Source organism: Helicoverpa armigera, chromosome 17, assembly GCF_030705265.1.
Source record: "Helicoverpa armigera isolate CAAS_96S chromosome 17, ASM3070526v1, whole genome shotgun sequence".
In the NCBI taxonomy this organism is placed as follows: domain Eukaryota; kingdom Metazoa; phylum Arthropoda; class Insecta; order Lepidoptera; family Noctuidae; genus Helicoverpa; species Helicoverpa armigera.
Genome location: NC_087136.1, coordinates 706228 through 732703, shown reverse-complemented (window position 1 = coordinate 732703; position 26476 = coordinate 706228). Strand labels below are relative to the sequence as shown.

Here is a 26476-nt window from a genome sequence, read left to right as displayed (position 1 = left end):
TATTTCAAACACATTCTTCTAATATTCAATGCAAGAACATTAACTGTCACTCTAAAGTTTGTACGTACATTAGGCAATAGTTATGAAATTATTCAAGTACACATCAATACTTACTAAGTTACCGCAATTTGTAAGCAATACTTACTTTCGAAAATGAAAAAATATTGGAGTCTTCAATCATAGGCTTAGTACCTTACATACTACCATGACCTCTTTGTTGTAGGAATTTTGTATTTTGTTTTTCACAAATGCAAAAACAAGTGGAAGGTTTATAGGTATAATCTTCGAATCCAAAAAGACGTGTTTTACTAAGCAGAAAAGTGTCAAAGTGGAAGTTATGGTCGCTTATCTTTATATGATCTTTATAAATCGATCACAGTGGCGTGCACTTGGAGAGGCCTATGTCCAGCAGTGGACTGCGATAGGCTGATGATGATGATCTTTATAGACCCATTCTTAACTTTTACCAAGGCTTATGTTTAACTGATCACCAGAAATAGTAACAAATAGCAGACAAAAATAGTAAATGATCACCAAAATGGAACTCGCATTTTATTGTAAAATGATAACCAAAGTTTTAACACTTTGCTATCCTATTTAAGTGAAATTACTCCAAAATAAATCATGCGCAAGCCAAAAATAGTAAATGATCACCAAAATTAAACCACCATTTTAAAGTAAAATGATAACCAAAGTTTTTACATTCTGCTATCCTATTTAAGCAAAATGAGTCCAAATAAATCATTGTTATCCCAAAAGTAGTAAATGATCACCAAAAGTAGTGAATGATCATCAAAATTATACCAGCGTTTTAATATAAAATGATAATCAAAGTTTTTACATCTTGCTATCCTGTCTAAACTGACTCCAAAAAAATAAGTTCGGCCTGATACAATAAATGTAATAACATTATGGGGACCCTTTTCCTGCACTAGGGTGGAAAATTGTCTATTGCATGCCTCTAAACAGTGCGATAAGAGTGTGTTTTCGAGGGAGTGTATTGAGAAACACATTCTTCTTCTTCTTTCTCCTGCCCTGTTCCCAATTTTACTTGGGGTCGGCGCAATATGTCATTTTCTTCCATTTTCCCCTGTCACTCGTCATACTGACACTCACGCATGCATTGCAAGCCGGACACATAACTTAATATGGCATCATAATACTTTATTTGATAATAAGCCTACATTTTATGGCAATCACAGTGACTTATTTAGGCAAAAATAATACATTAATTTGGTCGTCAAGAGTTGGTGATCATTTACTAAATTTGGTGGTCGAATACAATTTAAAGTGAAGCCGTGACTAAAATAGCTGGTACTATTACATTTTTAGACTTTATTTTTCTGGTGTTCAGTAGATTTTTCTGGTTGCAAAACTAAGGGTATCAAAGCATTTTATGGTGGTCATTATATTTGTTCCCTTTTACCAATAAAGACCATCGTAGATCCTTCACCTTAAATTTTCAAAACAGTAGGTAACATTTTCCCAGTTCCCTTACTCCTATTCTTTACCTAACCTGTCACACAGATTGGCCCGCTATTTACATAGAACGTCATCACGGAAACGCGCCAACATATTAAGTTACAAGAACATTTAGAAGCGTCGGTATCGCAACATGAATCTGATGATGCCACTCGTCATTACTTGGGCTGCATTGGATTGCTTGGGTTGCATGCACCCGATATGTGATTGCTGTATGTTGCTAGGGTGTCAAGTACCAAGTATTAAGAGTTTGTTTTACTTTCCTGGTACAATAAATGCAGTCATCGAATATTGAATTTTTTAGGTACTTTAAATTAAATGCATTCATAAAGACGATCATCATCATTCTTCTGCCCTTAACCTAATTTTTTTAATTAGGTCAAACATGGGTGACCTTTTCTGAAAATGGGAAGACAATCAGTGCCAAACTAGACTTTTCACTGAGTCCGATCTACATAGATTACTAAAACGAACCACATTACCAAATCTACTAACCAACAGTCAATAATGCCTCTAATCCAATACAATACAAGGATAGAACAGTAAATAAAAACATTTCTCAACTCCATTGTAAGCATTAAGCTATGATCGTTAAAATTAATTCCTTAAATTATTTTTTACCGTTGCAACACTATAACGAATATGTCTCTATAAGTGTGTTAATGCTGGTTTAGAAATACGCGTCAGAATGGTAATGATAATATCTATTGATTGTTAAAAACTATTATTATATCTGGTAGCTATTCCTGCTTTATAGAGGCTAATTTACTTGTATTGATCATTGCTTCATGATTGAGAAATTATACTGTGATATTTTCTTTAGCCGTATAAAAGGAGTTGCGGTTATTTCCGATACATAAGTGGTCCTGGGCTGGTATGTTCTAATTTGAAGGATACCTACTGCTTACTCTTTGATCCAATGTAAATAGAGACTTATCATATACCTGGAACCTTCTCATATTACGTCTGGAACCACCTGTCTGCTGAACCAAACGTAAACCAATAGTCATGTGATTGCATCCATACGACGCTACGATAAGCTAGCACCTGCCTTAGACTGGCAGCATCCGGCTCAAAACCATTACCCATTTAGCTCACGTCCCAAAAATCTAGTACATCTGAATCTAAGCAGCACTGTAAGGTCAAAACAAAATCATTAGAAATTCATTAGCAGCCATGTTACGGCACAATGGAAGCCGCCGCGCGTGTGGTGAATCAGACATTTCTAAAAACGACCGGCCCTGGAGGAGTGAAGGTCATTGTGCAATATATTCGTATTCAATGTTTGACTGTAGAAAAATAACTGTTTAGGCGATAAATATTCTGATAGCGTTAGTTAAACAGCATTGAGGCAACTTGTTTACGTGTAATTGCGTCTTTCGATTGCTTCTAATATATCTGTCTAATAGTTCGAGATAACTCTCAACATTGCGGCCTGTGGGATTGTTCGAAAGATTTACCGCGGCCCTGGTACACAAAAGGCTAGCAAGAAGGATCAGATGTAGGTTTAGTCTGACACTCCCCTTCGCTGCACCCACAGTCTTTGATAATTTCCCATTTCCATAAAAGGCCTTCATTTATTCTGAAAAGAGTAATACGTAGGAATTACCATTTAGAGTTGTTTATACGAGCCAGCATCTCTTCACCCCTTTTAGTTCACATCATTTTCGCATAAGTAATCCATCGCTTTCTTGGTCTTCCTATATCGTACAACCATACATTTATCCGTTATATAAATACAAACCAATAGTAAGAGTTTGTACTAAACAATAAGCCACAGGTTCACGCTTGACCGTTTTACAATAGATCAAATGTCAAACTGTATAAAAAGAAAAGTTAATCGCATCGTCTATGAAACGTAGCCGACATTTTGCAAGATGAGTGCAAAAATAAGTGATGGGTTTTGCAGGTTGGTATGTGGTACAAGTTATAAGCGAAATCTTAAATTAATAAAGAAATCTTTAAAAATAATATTGTTATAATATCTTATTTTCAGAAAAAAATAAGGATAATTATTGATACCTATGTTTATTTAACAACATTATTTCCTTCAGTATGTTAATACGGTAAGAAATAATAAATTGTTCCAATTTGAAGACGTTATCTATAAGTTTATTGTAATACATAAACATTAATTAACTTTGCATGCTTAGTTTCTTTAAATTGATGTTTACAAATCTACATTTGTTTCAATGGATCCCGCCCACAAAACATAAATTAAAGACACAGCAAAACAGTAGCTAACGATGATGATTAAGCAATTTATGGATGATCTGATATGAACAGAGCTTTTTTGCCCTCCTTTCACTTCTATTCTTTTTCTTGCTTATAATTTTTGTTACCACACAAAAGTTGTAGATAACATCGTCGTAGATAAATCTCGCACTTTAACGTTTATGTTTCAATCGAAAGTTGAAGAATAATAAACGATTTCATTCCTATCAATATTTATCCATTAGCAATGTTCCTAGCCTTACAAAACGAAATACAGTATTCGGGTACAAAGAATACCCACAGACAACACAGTGATAAACACAGAATTCTTGAAAAGTATTTCTGTAGTCAGTATGTATAACATGAGTCAATAAGTCAGTCAGCACACCTCTTATATTATAAGATGAAATAATTACAAAATATGTATTTAATCCGAACGGTGCTTTCACACTGGCAGATTTTTATATGCGTGACAGATTTTCTACGCTCGAAATGTGTACGCTAGATTTTACCCACCAGCTTATAACTTAAATCCACAACACATAAAAACTATGAAAATGTCAGAAATAATTTTAACCTTTTTCATTCTCACTTCGACCTTTAACCATTAATTAGAATTGCATTTAATTCAGTTACAAATGGTTCGTGCCTACATAACGGAGTATTTGTAAGTAAGTATGAAACGCGTAAGTAAGGAGCGTGTGACCATCCCACGGTGCTATTCTCAATTGCTACAGAAATTACTGACAGTTGCGAAATGCTGTTAACGCCTAGTTATTTCAAATGACTGTTGATATAATGATTGAGACAGAAAGTAAGGATTTTATACGTCATAAAACGTTAAACTTATAACGTCAAATAATTTTGCCACTATATATATGAAGTTGCCTACTGTGAAGGTAGTGTCACATATATGGACAAAAAACTATTGCGCATGCTTGAATTGAATGGAAATGGTGGCCCAAAAGAATCCCCCCGATTCTTTCATACGTTTATTCTTTTATTTTATACTAATCCTTTGACTACAATGGTCCCGAAACAATGGGTTGAAAAATTTAATCTTAACGCGAAAAGCTTAAAGTCTAGACCGTTCCCAAGACAACGTCTTAGTCACCGGCTATTTTCTAATTTCATTTCATTAAGTTGTCAATCATCGTTATGAGAGAATTAACCTTAATTCCTGTGTTTCTTTTGATGTGAACTTGGCATAGATCGGACGCAATTTTCTCTACTAGTACTACTACTTGATCTTAGGAATCAATACCAATACAATGATCTTCCATATAAGTCTGTAATTCTAGTTCGGTTTTCCACTTCATAAGGTTTATTCATCGTAAGTAATATTTGATTGTTTTGTCAATTTAATTTACTTAATTAAGTTCCCCAATTTAGATCTGAAAGCCAGTTAAAGTAGATGATATCATGGGCAATATTATCGCTAAAAACAACCTCTTCCAAAATATCACGGTTCTATGGGTTCTAACTAAAAACTAAAATAATTTCCATCAATATTTTTTGTAGCTAGATATCTAGACCAATCTCGCACGAACAATTGAATGTCAAGTGCCTACACCTGAAATATTGGTTGAACTGAACTTGGCATACATTACCTATGCAGTTTACTGACTTTCTGATGATGCTTCGACCTTGATACAGACTAGGTCAATGTCCCCACGCCTAAGGAATATAAACCAGCTCCTTATGTAACTATCGATTTATTATAACGAGTACCGAAGGATCAATAAAAGTTACATTAAATGTGGTTTACCCTTGAAAATGATCTGTACTCTTCGGTTTATTTTTATTTATAGTATTTGAGTAACTATCTCTTTTTTTTTTTGTTCTTTAACTTATTATCATACAGTTCAGTTTGTAAAGCACTGGTAGTCAGCTACATCCGGTTAGACTGGAAGCCGACCCCAACATAGTGGGGAAAAAGGCTCGGAGGATGAGGATGAGTTCAGTTTGGGAGCATACCTTAGAAATGTTTCATTATTCATCAAAGTTTTATTGCTTAGTTCGGAAACGTAAGTATATGTGCAGATCCATTATACCTTTCTCAGAACTGTAGATTTGAGTGCAATTATGACCAATAGAACTAAAGTCATTTCAGACCGCATTAACACAGCATTAATCTAACGAGTTATTTTATTAATTTCAATATTAAGTTTCTTGGAAGGCTGTATGAACGTCATAAGTTCTTGGATAAAAGCGCCAAAGTTAATAATTATGTAAGTTATTCTCACGTCTGCTAAAAGATCTCACACTTTACCGTTTGTATTAGCAAAGCCTTTCTTATTTGACTTCATACCTATTTGCAGATATCGCGTAGATTCTAATAATAGTTATGCATCATAATCTTTTAATCGCACTTTAGAACATAACACCTTAAAAAACGGCCAAAGAGATATCCTTGTCTGGGCATTTGCGACTACTTGTAAAGATCCCAAAGATAATTGCAGAATAATGCGTTTATTAAGATTAAGAGCGTGATCTCTAAATTATGGTAAAACGGCGTTAATTTAAATATTTCTGATTTTCTAATAAGGTCTCAAATTCTGGTTATGTTGATTCTATTACTCCGGTCGGTGCTTTATTCTCCAAAGTAGAGTGAGCCTATTCAAGTCAATCTTAACGTAGTCTATGCAATTCATAGATCATTATTCCAGTTACCTAAAGTCCCATTTCACATGGCTATGTGAAATCTTGGCATAGTTTTTGAATCACATCCATTATGTTCGGTTTCTAAAAAACCGCAAATTTATTTTAATACATCCTTGTATTTTTCGGCAGCCTTTTCGGCTTCAAAAAGAGTATAAAATGTTCACTCATTTTTTTATTTTTCATTCTGAAAGGTCTTGGTCTTACTGGTTGCTTAGGATTCAGGGTGCTCCCGACGCCTACAGAAAATGTTTTTCTGAAAGCTAACTACTAGCTGTTTCCCGTAGTTCCGCCCGTATCCCGAGGGAACAAATTCCCGCACCCAGATAAGAAGCCAATGAATTTTCTCTGGATCTAAACTGTATGTAGGTTTATTTGCATCAGTTCGGTAGTTTTGGCGTCAGAGTTAGTTTCAGTCAGTCTACCCATTGTATCTCTACTATGTAACTATAAAATCTAACTAATGAACGTCTACTACCTACGACTAATTGATGTAAACCAAAGCAATCTTCGTCTAGAAACAAAGTAAGTACCTATTCGAGACGTGTCGACCTCGGGCATCCCACTCACATATCTAAGTGCAACTGGTCTAGCAAAGTTAATTACTATACCTAAGTACGTAATTCTAGTGTTGCACAAATTCAATAGACGCATCTTCGTCTATACAGCTGCCTTATGTTACCACTAAAAAGTAAAAAGGTCTTATGTTATTCGTACCATAGTTAGAGATAGGTCCTTTTCAGATTTGTCGGTTAGTGCGAGGTCTCGTTAGTTAATAGCACAGCTGCTTAGTTAAGGCTCGTTTTATGTAGATCTAGTCTACTGTTGTCTTAGTTGTGCATTTGTTTAAGAAACGCATTTTAAGATGTGCCGTCAATTCTTTTCCAGCAAATAGTACATTTACATTTTGCCAGTTATGTTAAGTACAGAACCTACTATATTGATAGAAAAAAAAACAAAATGTATATATCCTTCGATATACAATTTTAATAAATTGAGATGCATTGAACCGATGGTTTTTTTAAGTCACACTCATAAATGCACCAGTCTTTTATTTTAGAACCACCAAAGATGTTTATTGTTTTATCATTTACATAATTTTATTTTGCATAAACTTTTTACTAGTTACGAATGCCGAAACGTTCACAATCACAGTTCCATAATTCCATAATAGAAAAGAAAGTAAAAGTTTAAATTCCTATACATTTTTTCCTTAAAACTAGTATTTTAATTTCTACAATACCTACGTAAGTATATTATTTGTTAATCGTGAATTAATTTGAATATTAACACTAATGGGGGTCAGGATTTCACATTCTTTCATTTATTGTAAAATATCGTTAACTAAAAAGTAGGAAAAAGGTAGCGTCGACGAAATTATATGCTGCTACTACGTAATAGATAAGTTTGACAAATTAGCGCTAAAGTGCTAATTAATTAATGTCGATTTAGAAATGAAAATAATAATTAAATATGTTTAAAGAAGTCATTGGGTCATCATCGCCATCTTTGTGACCGCAGATCTTCCCTTCTTAACCAATGAAATATGGTCTTAGGTCTAATACTTTACTTGGTGAAAGTTCCTAGAATTCTAATTTCGACCTGCCTGAAACAAACCTGACAGATTTGTAAACAAATAAGATGACTAAGTACTTATACACAAATCGGTTGTCTGGGTTATTTAGGGTCTTGGGATAATTTAAGGTACCTATTCTTATTAAAAAGATTGCCCGTATTATATTTTTCTCTGTAGAGTCGGGGACGTTACCTAACTTACTAAGTTGAATTTGGAAAACAAAACTCTACTTAGGTTAGCTTAGGAAACCTGTAGACTACATGCAAAAATTTGAAGCTTGTGTTTTGTTTACAACATAGGCCTAATGACGCTTATAACAGAATCGAAGGTTAAAGTCAAGACCACTACGATTCCTTCATCGTCAATATTTTGCAACGAAATATTTTGTATAGTAAAACAGTCATTAGCATGCGAGCCATCCGAATCATTAAAGGTACTCATTTATTATAAATTTTTCCAATATTGCGTATTTTTAATATTTTTAAGGCCAAGTTGATCAAAAGTAGAGTATTTAAAAACTGACATAAAACTAGAAATATTTCAACCCGATGAAGTTTAAAATATAGGTAAGTTAAGCTAAACTTCCCTAAAAAGCTGTAAAATAATTTTAACTTACGTAAGTATGAAAGAGATATATTGTCTTTAAAACACGCGTATAATTACCTAAGTTGCATATAATCTTAATACATAATACATAATTCATGCAGCAATGACGTCCACGGACGCCGATGACCTGTTACAATAATATTACACAATACACTTCAGGCAAGGGTTTTTATACTAATGCTTTATGTATATTACTTCCTCATCGGTTTGTCAGTTTGTCGTCTAGTACATAACTATCTCATTTCCGCCGCTTCACTTCTACGTGAGGTGATTAGGAACTGGGTTCATAAGAGCTTGTAGCTAAGTTACAGCCGCACTGGTCGACCGATCAAAGGTAAGCAACGCTTGATCCCTCGTAGCGTAGGTCAGTCCGTGGATGGGTGATCCATTTATGTCAAAAAGAGTTCCTTTGTGTTTCGAAGGAATCCCTCTGTCTTTTTTTTTAGATCAGTGACAGAAGTAAGAACGTCTGAAATACTTAGTCTAAGTTGAGTATGTTAGATAGGCAGTCGTTTCATGGGACTCAGCTGCAACCGTGTGGCTATCAATTATTTTTACTTATATGGTAACACAAAGTCATCAACAGTTCTCATTATTGACCTAGAGGCGAGGCATTTAACATACTATTTAAATACTAGTTGTACTCCGTGAAATCTTGCGTTTTAGTACCCTCTTTGAGAAGAGTGTAGGCACATTTACCTAATACACTGGGTGACAACCTTTGAAAATTCTTAATAGTAAACAATATAAACTTTATAATATCCTACGTAATAAGATAATTGCTTTTAATGACTGTCTTCAAAATCTCTGAAACGCCAATCAATTAAACGGCGCTTAAATGTCACGCTATCGCCGTCAATTAATTTAAGCGACAGAGTGACAGTTAATAACCGCTTATAAATTAAATTGCACATTTAATGTGCATGTCTATTGAAAAAAACATTTGGCATATAAATTATAAAAAAATAAAAAAACCGTTTATCGTGCCTTATAAACTGGTGGGTCCTGGCTGTCATTTGAACATCTTTGGGTAATCAGAAGGTAGAAATTCTGACAACCAGTCTTACCTAGGGTATCAGGTTGGCCGGTTAAACCGGATTTTGGAGATCAGTTAGGCAGTCGCTCCGTTTAAAACACTAGTTCTCATTCGGTTAGACTGAAAGCCGACCCCAACCTAATTGGGAAAAGGCTAGGCAGATGATGAAGAATGTTTCCAGTATCTGAATCAATTCAACTTACAACAAGCAAACATTTTTATTTCTATTAAAGTTCTAAGCTATTTTTATGCCCTTAGCTATATTTAACAAACTAATGAATCATGCAACTAAGTTTAGATACTCAAGCATGATTTACAATCTCACGCAGGTTTATATCCTTGTCTAACAATTATCACTAAGTTACGTGGTCCTACAACCAGTTGGCTGACTCACATGCTGTAACTTTTACCTATTTATTTACTTTGAGACAATATGTGTTTGTCTTTTATATTATTTACATAGATTTCTACCGGTAGGAATCTTGTAGGAATATGTTGCTGAATTTTCATATATAGGCTCATATAAAAACTACATTGCGAGATTGTATAAGATGCACCTGTCTGAAAGCTTTTGCATATTGTTTTGAAAAACAAAAAAACTAGGTGTGTAATCAATGTTTGTTGATCATCCCTAGCCTAGCTTTTTTACCAACCATGCAGCTATATTATCCAGCTTCTAATCTAACCGGATTCAGGTATGTTTCAGTTTAAAAAAAATCCGCTTTGAGCAATAGCATAGCAATGAAATCTTTTCAAACAGTTTTATTGGTTATTTGTAAATATCAATTGAATGTCGTGCCCGATAAGCTATTGGAATACAAATAGTTATTACTTATTTAAGTAATTCCTCGCAATATCGTGTAGATTATGTGACTTTGTCACCCAAGTGACCTTTCACCTTACCTTACTAAGTGACGATTACCTACTTCTGTGAACCTAAGGGCCAGTCAAATACCTATTACCAGTTTTTGAAAAGTTCATGAAACCAAAAAAGTAAACTTTCTATCAATGTCACGTAACTTTGTTACCCAAGTGACTCCTCGTGCAGACGCATTTGGTTCATAAGTTCATTTTGACTACGGGAATCTCGGAGTTTTTAGACTCCGTCTACGGTAGGTATATGTCTTAGTTACGGGTCTAACTGCCTGCCTCTAGGCCAACTGCATTTTGCTATTCTAAGTATTTGAATAACTAGACTTAAATATATTAAGGATTTTATAATTATCGAGTCCTTTACTTATCACGTTCATGAATTCGTATCAAAATTTCCGAGGTTATTTTTAAATTGGATGGAACTACGTGTACCTAATCTAAGTGTCAATTACATAGGAGCGAATTAATTCAATGAAATCTAGCTTCGAAGCAAGTTTTAACTAACAAAACCGCAAACATTTTCTAAGGTCAAAAGCATCTTAGTATTCTCAAAGAAGACCAAAAATTGCCTCTAACCTCAAAGAGTCACTCCAAACCCTTGACCTCGCCGATCAATCATAGAAAAAATCTCAAAAAAAAAATTGCATGACGCCCTCCAATTAACCAAAACTTCCTATTCGGATGGTAGCATCTCCCGTGCTTACACAACCGAAGCTATCCTTTCTCCGCCCCACCGCGGCCATAGTTTAGTATATATCACCAGACAGAATCCAAACACATCACATTACTTCGCTACGTACCGAAGTGACCCATCACTAAACATCATGAAAGCCTTCGTAGCGGTAAGTCCAGTGCAGTGCCTGTGCTTGTGAAGAAAAAAAAACAAAGTGACAAGTGCCGTGTCGTTCCGAAATCAAACAGTGCATCAATCGCGTGTGTTCGTTTTTTTTTTAGTTTTTGGAATGTGATCCAGACTATGCACTCGTGTTGATTTCTGAACTTTACAGTTTCATGCGAATTGGATTACGATCGTGGATTTGATTAACAGCGTCAATTAAAAAGGCCAATGTTAGTCCTTTGATCCTTGCTTGATCAGCAAAAGGGTTAAACAAAAGAACATCTAGAAAGATGTTATTAGTAATTACGACTTTATAACATTATGTAGAGTCAAATTAATTCGGAGACTTACTGCTTGTTTCCGAAACCCACATAAAAACGTAAATGTTGTTTTGTATTGAAGACACGATCGTAATCTGATCTCCACCGCTTTTTCAAATAAACTTTTACGCTTATCGATAAGATCTGTGATTTTTAGGGTTTCACGCTCTTAGCAATCAATCATTCAATATTTTAGCTAAAGCAGTTAAAAATATATTCCATTTAAATTCTTCTATTCAAAAATTACTGCTCAAAATCGACCGAGCAAAAAAATTTCTAAGTCTCTACCCATTTTGTTCTAAAACAATTAAACCAACCACAGATTGACTTGCGACGACCTTTAACCTTTCTTGCAAAAACTTTCCTCTGCAAACAAAAAAAAAACAGTGAAAGTCACTTCACAATTTTCCCAAACAATTAAATATCGATATGATAAATCTTGAAGCGTCACGAAAAGCGATTCAAATGTCAAAACGCATACATTTTAAATGATTTTCACACGTTTGCCGCGCCATTGTGTTTAAGTTTACAGTTTTTGTCGCATCACTTTTGTCATTCTCATTAGAATACCGGAGTTTCGTTTCTTTGGTGTTATGTAACAAGAGAATGTTCCCATAACTAATAAAAGCTGGGTTTGTTGACACAACTGCAAAATCGCTTTAATTTACTCAAATTTAGCAAAAAAACTTTGATAAAATTAGTAGAAAGTTTTGAGAATTTTCTTTTGGAAAACATAGTAAAATCCAGATCAGAACCTCCAGACCTACAACTGTATTAGAGACTACTAGTACAGAAAATCCAAACTCCCATGATTGCTAAGATAAAAATTGCTAAGATCTTGCCAAACTTAAACAAAAACCAGCCCAGACAGATTCCCACAATTTTGCATTACTAATGACAGTTCCTCTTCTCATTTCTTACCCCAGTTTAGACCCCCATACATCTTTTACTACAAAGACGCACATACAGTAATAGCTATGCGCAAGAGTGATAATTTACGCGTGCACATTGCAGCGTAGAACGTTACGCAAGGAGACGGGTCATATGTCAAGCAGCTACTGATACTTGTAATGTAATCAAGCGATTTACGATCGCTTATAAGCGCTTTTATAGTTTAGCTTAAGCTGTTAGCAAACACTATTTGAAGATGATAGGTTTTAGTGCTTGTAGTTTTGCTTTTGGTAATCGTTAAAATGCTCCTCTTTTATATTCTCTCTCGGCCCATTTCCAGCTTCAATATTTTAGAATATGTAAGGTTGACTTTTCTTCTAGATTCTAGAACTTTTGACTTCTTTCTATCTATCGATTATCATGGAGAAATCCTAAAAAAAGCCAAGTGAAAAATTGAAATCATTTGCATATTATAAAACTTTATGAATTATCATAGATGTTTGTTCGTTTAACAAAGAATCTGATTAATTGGAGGTTTCACTTTCTAAAGTTTATTATAAATTATTGTGACGTTAATTAATTCAACAGCTGATTACATGTGTTTGTCATAACATAAGTTGATTTACAATCAATATTACATTCGAACAAAGATAGATAAAATATTATTTACGACTATAAAAAAATATTTAAGTAATATTTTTTGCATCGAAAAATAAATAAAACGTTTAAACCAATTGAAACCGCTGCCTTTTGGGCGATATCAAGCCTTAAATAAAAATCGAGATCATCCCATTTAAAAATGGCGATGATTTAAAACCGTTACTGGCCATAAATAAATGCAAATATGGTGCATCACCAGCTGTTCGTATGACCATATACGGTTTGACACTGATACGTTCGAATCTTATTCTAAATTCAAACACAAACCGTGCCGTAACTGATTTAATTCTCATCAGGATTCTAAAACCACATGACTTCGAGATGTAGATTCGAACGTGTTTCGATTTTTGAATTTGACATTTTTATTTCCTTGTTTTGAAAGAAAGAAGATACAAAATCATTTTTTTATGAAATAAGTATGGTAGTTTTCTACAAAAGTAAAAGGATCTGAAACAAATCTTAAAGAATAGAAATAGCAATCAATAAAAACCACCTCAGGAATTCAAAATGTCCATTGTTTAAACAATAGTAATAAAAACCACAGCATAGTCTTTAAAACTATCAATATAAAACGCATAAAAATTAAGTGTCAATAAAAGTAACAGCCCATAAAACAATTAATGCACAATGTCCCACGTTTATAGGTAAGCATTTTTATAGTGAAAGCCATAAGATATTCGCAAGATAGTAAAACTTACGATTTCTAGTTTTTAAATTTTCATAAATCTCGAACAAAAACAACCTGCATAATTACGAATATAAATGATTAAAAAGAAAATAATACATATTCTATTATCTTCAAAATAAAAGCGTTGTTTTATGATCTTGAATAAGACGCAAACACTTTTACTGTCATAATAAAAGACCATTATATTTTACGGTCATAACTTTGTAGAAATGAAAGGTACCTAACGATAGAAATTCTAATGTGAATGTGTTGAATCCATAAAATTAAATACATAATAGCAGTTTCTAACAATGTATCTTTTATTTTAGAAGATCATCATTATTGTATGGATATTTTATAATAGTTTTCTCGAAAAGTAAAATAGCATCTCATAGCTTAGTATAGCCTTAGCAATTATGACTAAACTGACCTATATCTACTAAAGTTATTCTTTTGTTTTTTATTATGTCTGAATTCTTCTACACATTTCGGGCTACCACCACCATGTCAAATATGGAATCTTTCCATTCTACATACATGAAGCAGGTTATTCTAAAAGTCACCAGACCGATTATCATGACAAATGGCCCTTTCATCTATGTATCATGTGCTCCATAATTTGCGTCCATAAAATATAAAGTCATTATGTCAGTAAGCACGATTGTGATCAGTCGAAAGCTCCATAATGTAGGCTCCGTGCCTTCCGGCGGAACTGGCGCCATCTTGTGACGCAACCCGCGCATGTCAAAGTGCAATAGACAATATCGCGCGGAGAAATCTGAGCTTAATGAGCAAACAAAATGGAACAATGCGTCAAAATATATAACTGGTTGAACAATGTATTTTATGTAACAAAAGAATTGGATTCAGATTTCAAATTGAGTTCGAAAATTAAAGCCTGGCTGGATGATCACATAATCACTGACAAACAGATAATAACAAATACTTTTTAGATAAAAAAAAAACTTGTCATAAAACTGTCTGGTATTTCAGCACATTACCGATCTAACATTAGAAAGCATTCTGAGGAAATATGAGCTGGTCATTATGGCATGACCCGCGCATCTTCCGCGGTCGGCGAAACTACTTTTGTAAAGAATCCACTCTTGCGCAGACCATCATATTGCACAATATTAATTATCTTTCTGTTAATGTTGTTTATTCATAAGAATGAACTGTAAGAAATTAAGGATAAGATCACACTAAAAGCAAACAGCTATGCTAATTCCTTGATATATTTTATAAAAGACATTCTACACTATTCTCTAAAAACAGACAGACATCTAGACATTCCCACGCCTCACAGCATACGATAAGACAGGCCTTACGCAATATGAAATGAAGTAGGATCAAAACCTCCAATCCTTTGGCGAAAGGTAAACAAGATTCGCATAAATCGAAGCATCTCGCCTTCCTGTTCGCAAGTCAAAGTTCATGTTCTCACATAAATCGCTCGTATAGCTTAGCTTGTGATGTAACGTTGCCTTTGCTTCTCATTTGACCTCGCTTTCACTGGCCAACTATTGTTCCTAGTTCACAACTTAATGATTATCATTTTTTCTTAATCGGTATTAATTGATTCTTGGAAGAAATCTCTCGTATTGGAAAAGATTGTTAATTGCCACTGAGCTTTGTGACCTAAAAGGCCAATTCAATAACTTGATCCTTTGCTCCTTTTAAATAAATACCACCTTTCTACCAATAGACAGTTTCTTACGTCATAAATGTCACAGTTCGAGGTTCCTGAACCAAAAAACTATTACATAAATCTGAGTTGACATCTGAAAAGCACTTCACACGCAATTAACCCAAAGATCTAAAATGGTGCCGCTGTATGCTGAATGGTCGCTTGCGTAACATAGGTATAATTTTTTGCACACCTTCTGATGCGCACGCGTTAATGGGAGGGCAAACAGAAAGCAACATTATTGTCGAGTTCGTAAATGTTTCAGCTGTAAAAACGTTACTGGTTTAGAGACGAAAATATTTTGAAAAACTTAGGCTTCATTAACCTATTGGTTCATTGACACCTGAGCTAATCAAAAAATAACTGTTGCACGCACTTGTCACTTATAACCAAAAGAAAACAATAAACTTAAATCGTAAATTAAAATCCGACAAGAAACTAATAGAGTATATTTTCCCGCAGTGCATAGCCCTCGCGTTGGTGGCGTGTGCCAGCGGTGAAGCCCCGGGCGGCTACAACTACAACCGGCCATCCGGCGGCGGACACGGCGGTTTCTCCGGCGGACTCAGCGGCGGCGGCGGCTACCAGGCCGTCTCCACCGGCTACCAGACCTCCGAGGGACAGAACGTCGACCCCCAACTCCTTGAGCAAATCCGCTCCATCCTCCTCAGAGAAGAGGCCTCCTCCGGTGGTGGTTCCATCGGTGGCGGTCACGGAGGACACGGAGGCGGTGCCCCCTCCTCATCCTACGGAGTGCCCTCATCTTCCTACGGAGCCCCATCCACCAGCTACGGCGTCCCATCTGCCCGCGTCGTCGGAGTCGTGCTTGAGGGAGTCCGCCAGGCCATCCAGGTCGCGCAATACGAGCAGCAGTCATCCTCCGGCGGCGGCTACCCCGCGGCCATCCCCTCCGGCAGCTACGGCGCTCCTTACTAAATTAACTAAAATATCCGAACTTGTCAAGTACATTTAGACGTGCAGCAACATCAAAGATTAAAAACTTAGGAGGCGTCTAGATGCCGTAGTCACATAAAGTTCGGATGGTCGACGTTATTCGGGCTGGCTCGCAACATCCCCGAGCAGCTCGAATGTGTATTCGAATCGGCCGGCGGTCACGTACAATGTAGGTGGTGCCGGCCTGGCCCTCGTCACCGCCCTGGCCAACGCTTGCGACTGTGCACGCACACGGGTGAACATGTCCCAGCGGCTAACCAGTCACTGGCGGCGGACTGTGACAGCTGTCACTCCTGTCACGCTGACAGGTTGACAACTGGCACGTCATGCTGCGAAGCGTGAAGTGGATAGCCGCTGGGTTTGGATCACATCTTGTATAAAGTTTATCGTAAGGTTAGCTTATTTTTATTATTAAGTTTATGTTTTTATTTTACAAAAAAGAGAAAATAAATACATTTTGACACCGTAAACTGACTATTTACTTCATCTCACCTCGCGTCTCAGAAACCCCAACATCCTGTAGGTAGCTACCGTCGTCTTAAAATAGACAAACCAAACAAATGCAAATAACCGTCAGCAAATGTACTTGTGAATTGACCACAGCAAATAAAGCGATGCATAACATCAGTAAGCGATCAATAACATTACAAAACATCTATAAATGAACAATCGTGCCATCTTATACAGATCGTGATAGTTCAATTTACAGAATTATAGGAAAAGTTCATTGCTTGGCAATATCGAGTTTCATCACAAATGACCACGGGCCTGCTGATGGCATCATGAAGATACCTTTCCTTAATAATTTAGAATGTATCTGCAATATGTGTACTCTATGAGAAACATTGAGATGTAAATCAAAGGTGAATGAAGGTCAACCACAGTCTCGAAAATAGCGAAGTTTTCTGTGAAAGCTTCTCATCACAAGAACATACCTTAAGTTGTATAAAAAAGCTTTATCAAAACAGCTTATGAATACAAGGAAAAGTAGGCTCATGTAACTTGTTAAGGCTAAGTCGATACTATCAATATTATCAATAATAGTTAGCTGTATTGCACTGTTATGAATCTTTGGACAACGGCTGCTGTTTGTCCGTGACAATCCAAAAAATACTTAAGATCGTTTAAAAACAATTTAGTAAGCAATGGTGCAAGCCTATACTGAAACTTTTGATGACTTATCCGTGAAGATGTCGTGGAGTGAAGGGTACTTACCTCAGTATAATGTAAACTTTATATTATGTTTAAATGCTTAGTTTTCGACAAGAAAGTGAACGGATGGCCCCAAAGTGGTCCTTTAGGATTAGGCACGACTACATATAAACCAGTCTTTCCCAAAGTGGGCGATAACGCCCCCTTGTGGGCGCTGCAAGTCTCAAGGGGGGCGGTAAGAGACCCAGAAAGAAAATGGGGGCGTTGTGTAGAGGCCTGGGGGGTCATTTGTAATTTTATTTACTTGATTTTTTTATCACATATAGCTACTTTTAATGTCCCATTACTCAAAAAATTCGCGCTCCCTTCGCTCACGGCTTCTTCATTTCAAAGTTGCCTTTTTTATATATTTAGGACTTTTAGTGATCCAAAACTCAAAAATTTTCGGGTTTGCTTCACTTTACAGTTGTTTTTATAAAAATTTTTTTTTTGTCTACCCTGGCAAAAAGGTAACGTCGTTTTTAAGTCCTTTTATTAATAAGAAAGAAACTTCTAGTTTCCATATGAGCTTTCTTATTTACGGTACTACTTTAAGTCCTAAAATTTTTATACATAGGCGCCAACACCAACAAAGAGTTATGTACGTTTGGGCTACATTTTAATTAATTTTTGTTTTGAGTTCTAAAATGTAACAAAAAAATTCACGCTCGCTTCGCTCGCGCAATCAGAAGCTGTGTTCCCGTGTTTTTGCATTCGCCAACCAGCAATAACTTATGTACGATTGGGCTACATTTTACGTAATTTTTGCTTTGACTTGTTAACTATAAAAAAACAATCGCGCTCGCTTCGCTCGCACTTTCGGTAACTACATGTTATGTCTCGTATGGGTTTGAATTGCAGTTGGAGGGCGCCATAGAAATCATGCCCAGGGCGCTGGTAGAGTTAAAACCGGCATTGAATACATCATCTGTGAAAATTTCAACTCTCTAATGATGTTCATGAGATACCGCCTGGTGACAGACGGACGGATGCACGGATGGACAGAGGAGCGAAAAAAATAGGGTCCCGTTTTACCCCTTGGGTACGGAACCCTAAAATATGGGGGCGCTAAAAAAATTTTTATTCTCAAAGTGGGCATTAGACAAAATAAGTTTGGGAACCACTGATATAAACGTTGAGCTGACGTAAATGCATAACTGGTTCTGTCGACGAAGAAGTAGAATAAAATACTTAAGAAATAGAGCAAACTAGTTCACAAGTTCATATATCTATACAAATACAACTTTTTAAAGTCTATCATCCTATCATAGAAACACCTTATGTGTTTGTTAGTGCTTGAGATACTAAAGAACTACAAAGACAAATTGCTCGCATGCAGTAAATAGCGTATTTTATGTTACTTATACACGCTATATACGCCTTTTCTTATACACCATAAGAAGTATATAGCCGAATTATCCACACAGAAGTTACATAAACAATCTATTAATCAAAACAAACGCCAAACAAACCTATTGCGTAAATAATAAGTTAATAACCAACCATACACAATATTTGGTAACATTTCATATTCACCCAAATTCGATGTACCAGGGCAGCATAAAGTCGTTAGTGATGACATCTCAATGGAAACCTCTGTTCATGTGGGCAAGCGCGATCCCAATCGGCGAGTACCATCAATAGTTGAGAAACATGGCAATCCCACGGCTAATCTCTCTAAAATTGCGGGCGTAATGCACGTTACATAAAATTACGTCATCCAATGCGAGTTAGAAGACAATGGTCATCACCCGGCGGCGACTGCGGCCAGACATGGATGATGATGTTGTGAAACGAACGATGTCATTCGGGTCAATGAAAATTCAACGCTTCCTGAAGCTGGCTAATGAATTTACCTCATACATCAATTATGTAGCTCACACTTCACTTTAAACGATTTTAAAATTAATTGTTCTGCATATTACTCCTTAATCATATGCATGCATATTCGAAAACTGGTAGTCATTTTGGGAAAAAGTAAATAGTCCTAAAATCTTTTTTCTTACGAGCGTCGTAACTTTAGTGTCCTCTCCATATTCTAGGAGTAGCAAATTAAACAAACCATTGCAATCAACTTATAATTCTAGCCGTGCGAGAAGTAGTAAACTTCTGGGAAGCTATGAAGGCGATGTCAACAGGTAGTCTAACAAATTGGCTAGCGAATACTAAGTGTCCTCTAGTTAGGACTTCAAATCTACATGGACAATTTCTCTGAAGAGAACGCATAATATATTTGTTAGGTGACCATCTGATAAAACTTTAGTCTACATTGTCTTGATCATTGATCTGGTTGTGATAACATCAGTAAAAATAAGCCTTCTTTATCAACTGAATCCAAATTTATTTTAGAATGACCATCATTGCAATATCTAATCGAAATGTGAAAGGCATAAGATGACGAGTACTTTTTGGTCCTTATACCCGACTACAAACCTGAGATCTCAAATTCACACTTTACCCAAAATCTTTGATTGAATATAATTTCCGTACCAACGAAGAATATTACTCCAAATCATGGGAAACTTAGCAATATGTGGTTAAGTATCAAATATGAAATAGTTACAGAGACACAATCGGCGCCTCATCTAAGCCATACGCAATGTAATCGCATTCCTTTTGCAATGGCACGCTGATGGCGATGCCGACTCTTCAGTTGCGTGACCATTGTTTGTTTAATTGCTAATTACTGTTGTGCTCAGACGCTTTGTTAACGCCAGGGGGCTCTCGTTAAGGTTGATTTGTGGTTGGTAAGATTAACAAATGCCCATTGTACGTTAGTTTAAAATGTAGATTCCGAAATTAACGAAACTGATTTTGTGTCAGATCTTATGCAGAGCTTATCTTATTCTGTAATCTAGTCTAGTTTGGTCAGACCAGTAAGTACTAGAAAGAGAATAGAATACTACTAGAAGTACCAAATCATTATTTTAAGATATGTTAATCAATTCATATTAATAGAGGTAAGTGTGGTCCAACTTAGAATTGCAGCTGTGAACAAAAGCGTCAAAAAAGACCACATAGAACAACCGGAAAAAAGCGATGATATTGTCTTTGTCAAATTATTAAAGTCAAGTCAAATTATTAAAGCAAACAAAGCTTGATTAAGTAATTATGTCCCCGATTGATTCAACAGCTGGGAATTTACCAAAACAAGTATTTCTAACATTGAATACCACTTTCCCGCACGATTCGACAAAACATACTTATTCTGCAGATGTTAATTCGCAAAATAAATACCGTAACACAACATTTCCATTTAAATTCTTTTGAACCCCTGTTAGGACCACACAAGGAAGATGGTTAAGTACTAGAAAGTGCTAAAACGAGCTAGGCATCATAACATTAGTGTACCTATAGCTCGGAGACTCAGGATCTTAGAATAGAAATATAGTTTGCTTAAACACATGCATATCCATACATATTTGCAATGTCGGTCCATTGAAAGAAAGTATGTATAATATTGATTAGCCAAATGACAGTGTTAATAGTAAAAATAGTTTCTTAAAGATACATAATGCTGCTTTTATCCGCTATTTAAAACCAGTCGCCAATCAGTAAAGAGCTAAACAAACTGCCTAAAGTAAAAGTAACAAAAACAGAATTTAACCAAACACGGGATTAATACTTGAAGTGAAATCGATTCTTTATTTGCCTACAGAATTAATTGAAAGCGTTTTATGTAAGAAGCTCATCTTCCATACATCTCACGATCTATCACAGGTTTGCACAATGACTGTGGGATGTTTAGAGTTTAGACATCTATTACTAAATCTTTCCCGCGGTTTTACTTCTCAGGGATCTTTAAAACAACTATACAGACATTATGACCTAATTCCGAGTAAGCCGTTTTTCAGTGAGAGCATTTGAAAAGACAAATGAAAATAAGACCTGAATATAACCTGAAGCTGATTGGAAAGGGATTATCGCCTCCCATAGACCATCCCAGATGAGTTGCAAATGCGTTGCGAGCCTTAAGACGACGTGACACCGATGTGAGACACAGTGTCACACGCAGTGTAATTTGCACTAGTAGTTAGTTGCATGTGAACATTTCATAAATGATAGCGACATTGCAAACTATGCACGTGAGAACAACCATGCCAGTGGACTACCCTCGACGCGTCCTTTTTGTACGTTAACATTTTTGGTGGAATCGTAGAACGCACAAACTCTTCGGCAAAATATAAAATATGTAGGTACACCTATGTCTTTGCACAATAACGCGACTGTGGGACAGTTATCAATCATCGTGGATAATTACCTTTTTATGTAGGCTTTACGCTATGTAGGCTAAATGATGTGTCTGCTAGATAACACAGATTCTTTACCTCGTAACACGAAGAGACAAGTAATTGTAATGTACGCGATGAATTTATATAGATACAAAGTGATTGATGACTTCACTTGAGACAATATCGCTAATGCTTCAGTTATAACACAGTTCATGATGGGAAAGTGAAATAATGACTGATGACAGAAGAAAATAAATCAATGTTTCTGAAATGTTTTTAAAATTCGTGTTGGTTTTTCAGATATTATATTAACAGAAATTGAAAGAACAAATGCCACAACTATTTTATGATGGTCCTGTTTTAGAAGGCTAAAAGCATTTTCTCTTTCGTTATTTCTTTACTGGTATAGGCTTGCAGTTTTCGATAGTACAAGTGACATAGTAAAGCATGGACTTTCTAGTCTCGGTATTGAGTGCTTTAGAAAACGCGTATTTCTCAAGTGCCACTAGACTTTAAGTGTAACTTAAACATTGATTTTTTGTATGGCCTAACGATCTCTTCAATATTGCGTAGATCAATATTTTTTACTAGATTCTAATGATTTCACAGAATATACTTTCTATGCAAACCAGACACCTATATTGATTTGGTATTTTTGATCGCACAATATTGGCTTGATATATTTCATAATAGAAGAGCTGTACTAAGGAAAATATGACACCAGTGGGTAAATAAAAAATAAAAATCCATAAAATAATTCATCACAAAATATATTTATTTTCCATAGGTACTATTTCAATTAATTTCATCACTTTCAAATCACAATGCAATTTCAAATTTAGTTTTTCTAATATCGACATGAAATAATTTCAATATAGTACACATGTGTTGTTTATAGTTCATTGTTCTACTTATAATACTAGGGATTGGCACTTAGTGAGCACAATAATAAAAATGTACATGATTATTTACATTTATTTAAAAATAATACTTAGTTTTACGTATTATGATAGAGCACTGGGTTGGAGACAAAGACGGATCACTAGTTCGTAGGATGATGCCAGGTTTAAATGTACGACGACCGATTTTATACTTACACCCATATCACGTAACTAGATGGCAATTTATTGCGATACTCCACCATGCTTCTGTTTTTTTTACCCATTATTTTTTATTGATTGTCATGCGTTTCAATGGGATTAAAACTGTCAGTTCGATATTCATTATACCTCTATATGTATAGGTACGTATTTAGGTTGTCGATTTTCCTAAAAAGAAAACTAAAATTATGTTGGACGACGCATAAATAAGACAAGTGAAGCGTAATTTTCTTGCCAAAACTTAATTTCGTGATTATGCAAAGACAATTGCACCTTTAAATATTATTTTCAAAATTATCGATTAAACCTGACATCATCCACAATATTTCTCCTTAATAATAGTAAAGTAAGTAATATTGCCTTTTAAGTGGTATTGCCTATTCCGAACGAGCTTATTTATAGTTTTTCATAAATAAGCTTTGTCACAACCAAAGTTTCGAGTATTCTGTATGACATGGACTGTAGATGACACAAGAAGGATTTTATACAAAAGATAAAAATTAAAGATATTTTTAAATATTTTGGAAATAATAACTATTGAATATGCTTGAGGCTTGTTTGTGGCAGTGAAATATTATTCTACTTTATTATGCTATGTACAGGCTAGTAATTTTAAGCCCGACTTTGGCTGCTTTGAGCCAAGTTTAAGTTCCAATATGTACCTTTTTATTTTATACCAATCCTATCCGCCTTAATATTTTTTCATAGCTATGTAATTCAATAAATATATGTTTCGGTTAGGTATTGATGTCATTAGACTAAAATATTTTTTGTATAATTTTAATAGTTTATAATATAATAGAGAAGATTAACAATATAAATAAAATATTAAAGAGCAACACCTGTAAGCAGGTATAGATTATGTTGTATATAAACTAAATAATCGTTATATTTAATTTGTTTGCAATAGGAACAAAAATATTATTTTACTCTAAAATATTCTAAGGCCGTTTGTCCACTAAAACGTACCGTAACATTGTGTATATTCTGCCCAAATTGACAATTTACTGATATAAAATATAAATGACTTATAATAATAATGTTTTGACTCTTGCAAACTTTTGCAAATTATGTTTTTGTTTTCCTAAACTTTACTGTTAAAAAAAAAACTGGCATGGGATTTTAAATTCTACAATTCCTAAAAATCTCTTACATTAATCGAAAATTCTGTTTGTTATAAAAACAACTATAGAACAAATATAATTTGGCGAATTCGTCTACTAAGTTTTAACGAATAAATAACGAAATAATGGACAATGAGGCTAAAGTGTAAATGCTTATAGTAAGTTATAAATTGGATACTTTGATTAATTACATTTTCAGTTGGATTGGAATAACATAGTGGTTATTATAAATTAGGCTACAGGGACGAAACAAAAATATATATAAATAAATAAATAGCGTAGAGAGTAAATTAAATATAATAGATTTAAATGCATCATTTCAATATGGAATCTTCAATAAACATAGGATTAAAATATACAATTGATATGTTGACGCAAGCTAGAGTAACAATAATATAAAGATATATAACTTTATACAAGAACTATTTCTTAATACTAAAATCACATTTAATAGCAAAAAAGTAATTTATCGTTCGAAATCGGATTTGCGATTTTGTTGCGTCAATTCGTTCACGTCTCAATCTCCTAAGACAAAAATTATAAAAGTTTCTTATAATTTACATCTTATAAAAAACAGGACTCCCTTTTCTAGCTTAATATGTACAGAAAAGGACAACAAAAACTATTTAAAAAATACTAGAATTCGTACTCATATTTATACAAATCACTTAGTTCACTTGCACCGAATATCTAGTTCATATTTAAACCCTGTACTATCTAGCACCTTTTTTCTCTTCTTCGACTTTCTTTTCAGCTGAGGCTTTATTTTCTGTATCTGACTTTTTATCGGCTTCGACTTTCTTTTCCGCCGAAGCCTTCTTATCTGCTTCAGACTTTTTATCTTGTTCAGCTTTCTTGTCAGCCTCAGCTTTAGCTTTTTTCTCTGCCTCAGCCTTCTTCTCAGCTTCTATCTTCTTCTGTTCCTCTTCTTTCTTCAATTCCTCAGCTTTCTTCTCTTCCTCAATCTTTTTCTCATCTATCTCACTCTCCTCAGGCCACAACACCTCAGGATGATTCAGCATATAGTAAATCATCTGCTTCTCACTACCGTAAGTAGAGGCTTTCGTACCGAGGCACATTAAAAATTGAGGCCTTTCCAAAGTCTTATCACAGCTGACAGCGTGGAAAATATGTATTAGACTATCGTCTGCCGTTCTGAATACAGATAAATTCGATTTGATTAATGTTTCGAACATTTGAACATCTTCCATTCCCCAACCTTTGATTTTCAAATCGAATCCACCAACTCGTTCGAAATCGCATTTGTACATAGCTAGAATACCAAATCCATACTGTCTAAAGTAACCATTTTCATTGCTTATTTCTTTAGTGTACTTTAAGTTAATCAATTCCCTCTCAGATTTAATTTCTTCTTCTACTATCTCTTCATTTTCGTCCATTTCGTCAAAAGTAGGTTCCTCCGCAACAGTGTCACCTATTAGTTTGTTATAATCATCACTGTTCACCACTTCATTATTGTACTCACTAAACACTACTGGGAAATATACTTGGTGATATTTAATAGTGTGTATCCTTATTCTCCTAAGAGTATCGAAATTAAACATCATGTCGACATCGATGAAAAATACTAAATCGTCATCCGAGCATAACTTGAGTCCTTCTGTTAGCGCTGCACCTCTTGAGAAAGTTTCTGCGCCCATCGACACAACTCTTATGTCTTTACCGTACAAGTCGACGTAGTATTTGACTAAGTTTTCTGTGTTCTTATAGTCTAGTGGGTTGTTAGTATCTAGGTACACTACAACTATCAAAGACACAGCCTCATTGGTTTTGAGTACGATATCTTCGTAATTTCTCATGAATCTTCCGAAAGTTTCTTGTCTGCCGGACAGAGGTAGTATGAAATGTATTCGTCTGTCGTAGACGGGGTAATCTTCAGCGCCATCATCGCTCCACTTCAGTACATTAGGCAAGTTCTGTAGCTTCATGAGTCCGCTCTCGAGAGCCTCTCTGACGTTTAGCTTGTCTAAGATACCGTCTTGTTGTTGTCGTGATTCGTCGAAGTCTTCGTACTCTGGGTTAAGGTTAATATCAGCCTTTTCTAAAACTTCTGGATCCTCGAAAGGAGGCGGATCTCCCATTGGCAGTTCTCTGATCTCCATACCTGAAAAAATACGATAAACTTATGTAAGTACGTGTTGTTATATGAAAAATGTAATGTTATATGAATGTAATGTTATATGAAAAGTGTAATTTTATATGAAAAATAATATATGTTGCTTCATTCGAATTATTTATTTTAAGAAGATAATAATTTTTTAGGGTCAATTTAGCTAATTATTTTATTGTTGAGGTACTGGGAAAACCTTCACGGCCCAACTAAAACTGGTACTCAAACATTCT

General features: G+C 35.1%; 2 protein-coding genes across 2 annotated transcripts in view; one reads left to right on the top strand and one right to left on the bottom strand.

Moving 5' to 3' along the window:
• The first annotated feature begins 11131 nt into the window (after positions 1-11131).
• On the top strand, positions 11132-16935 carry LOC110381977 (pro-resilin). Its single transcript, XM_021342423.3, has 2 exons — positions 11132-11290; positions 15974-16935. The coding sequence occupies exons 1-2, from the start codon at positions 11273-11275 to the stop codon at positions 16445-16447; spliced, it is 492 nt and encodes a 163-aa protein (XP_021198098.1). The 5' UTR covers positions 11132-11272; the 3' UTR covers positions 16448-16935.
• Positions 16936-22642: 5707 nt separating this feature from the next.
• Positions 22643-26476, bottom strand: part of LOC110381968 (chondroitin sulfate synthase 1) — a 50773-nt gene continuing 46939 nt past the window's right edge. Inside the window, exon 6 of the mRNA XM_021342412.3 lies at positions 22643-26237. Coding sequence (XP_021198087.3) covers positions 24826-26237 — 1412 coding nt within the window. The 3' untranslated portion in view covers positions 22643-24825. The remainder of the gene's footprint in view (positions 26238-26476) is intronic.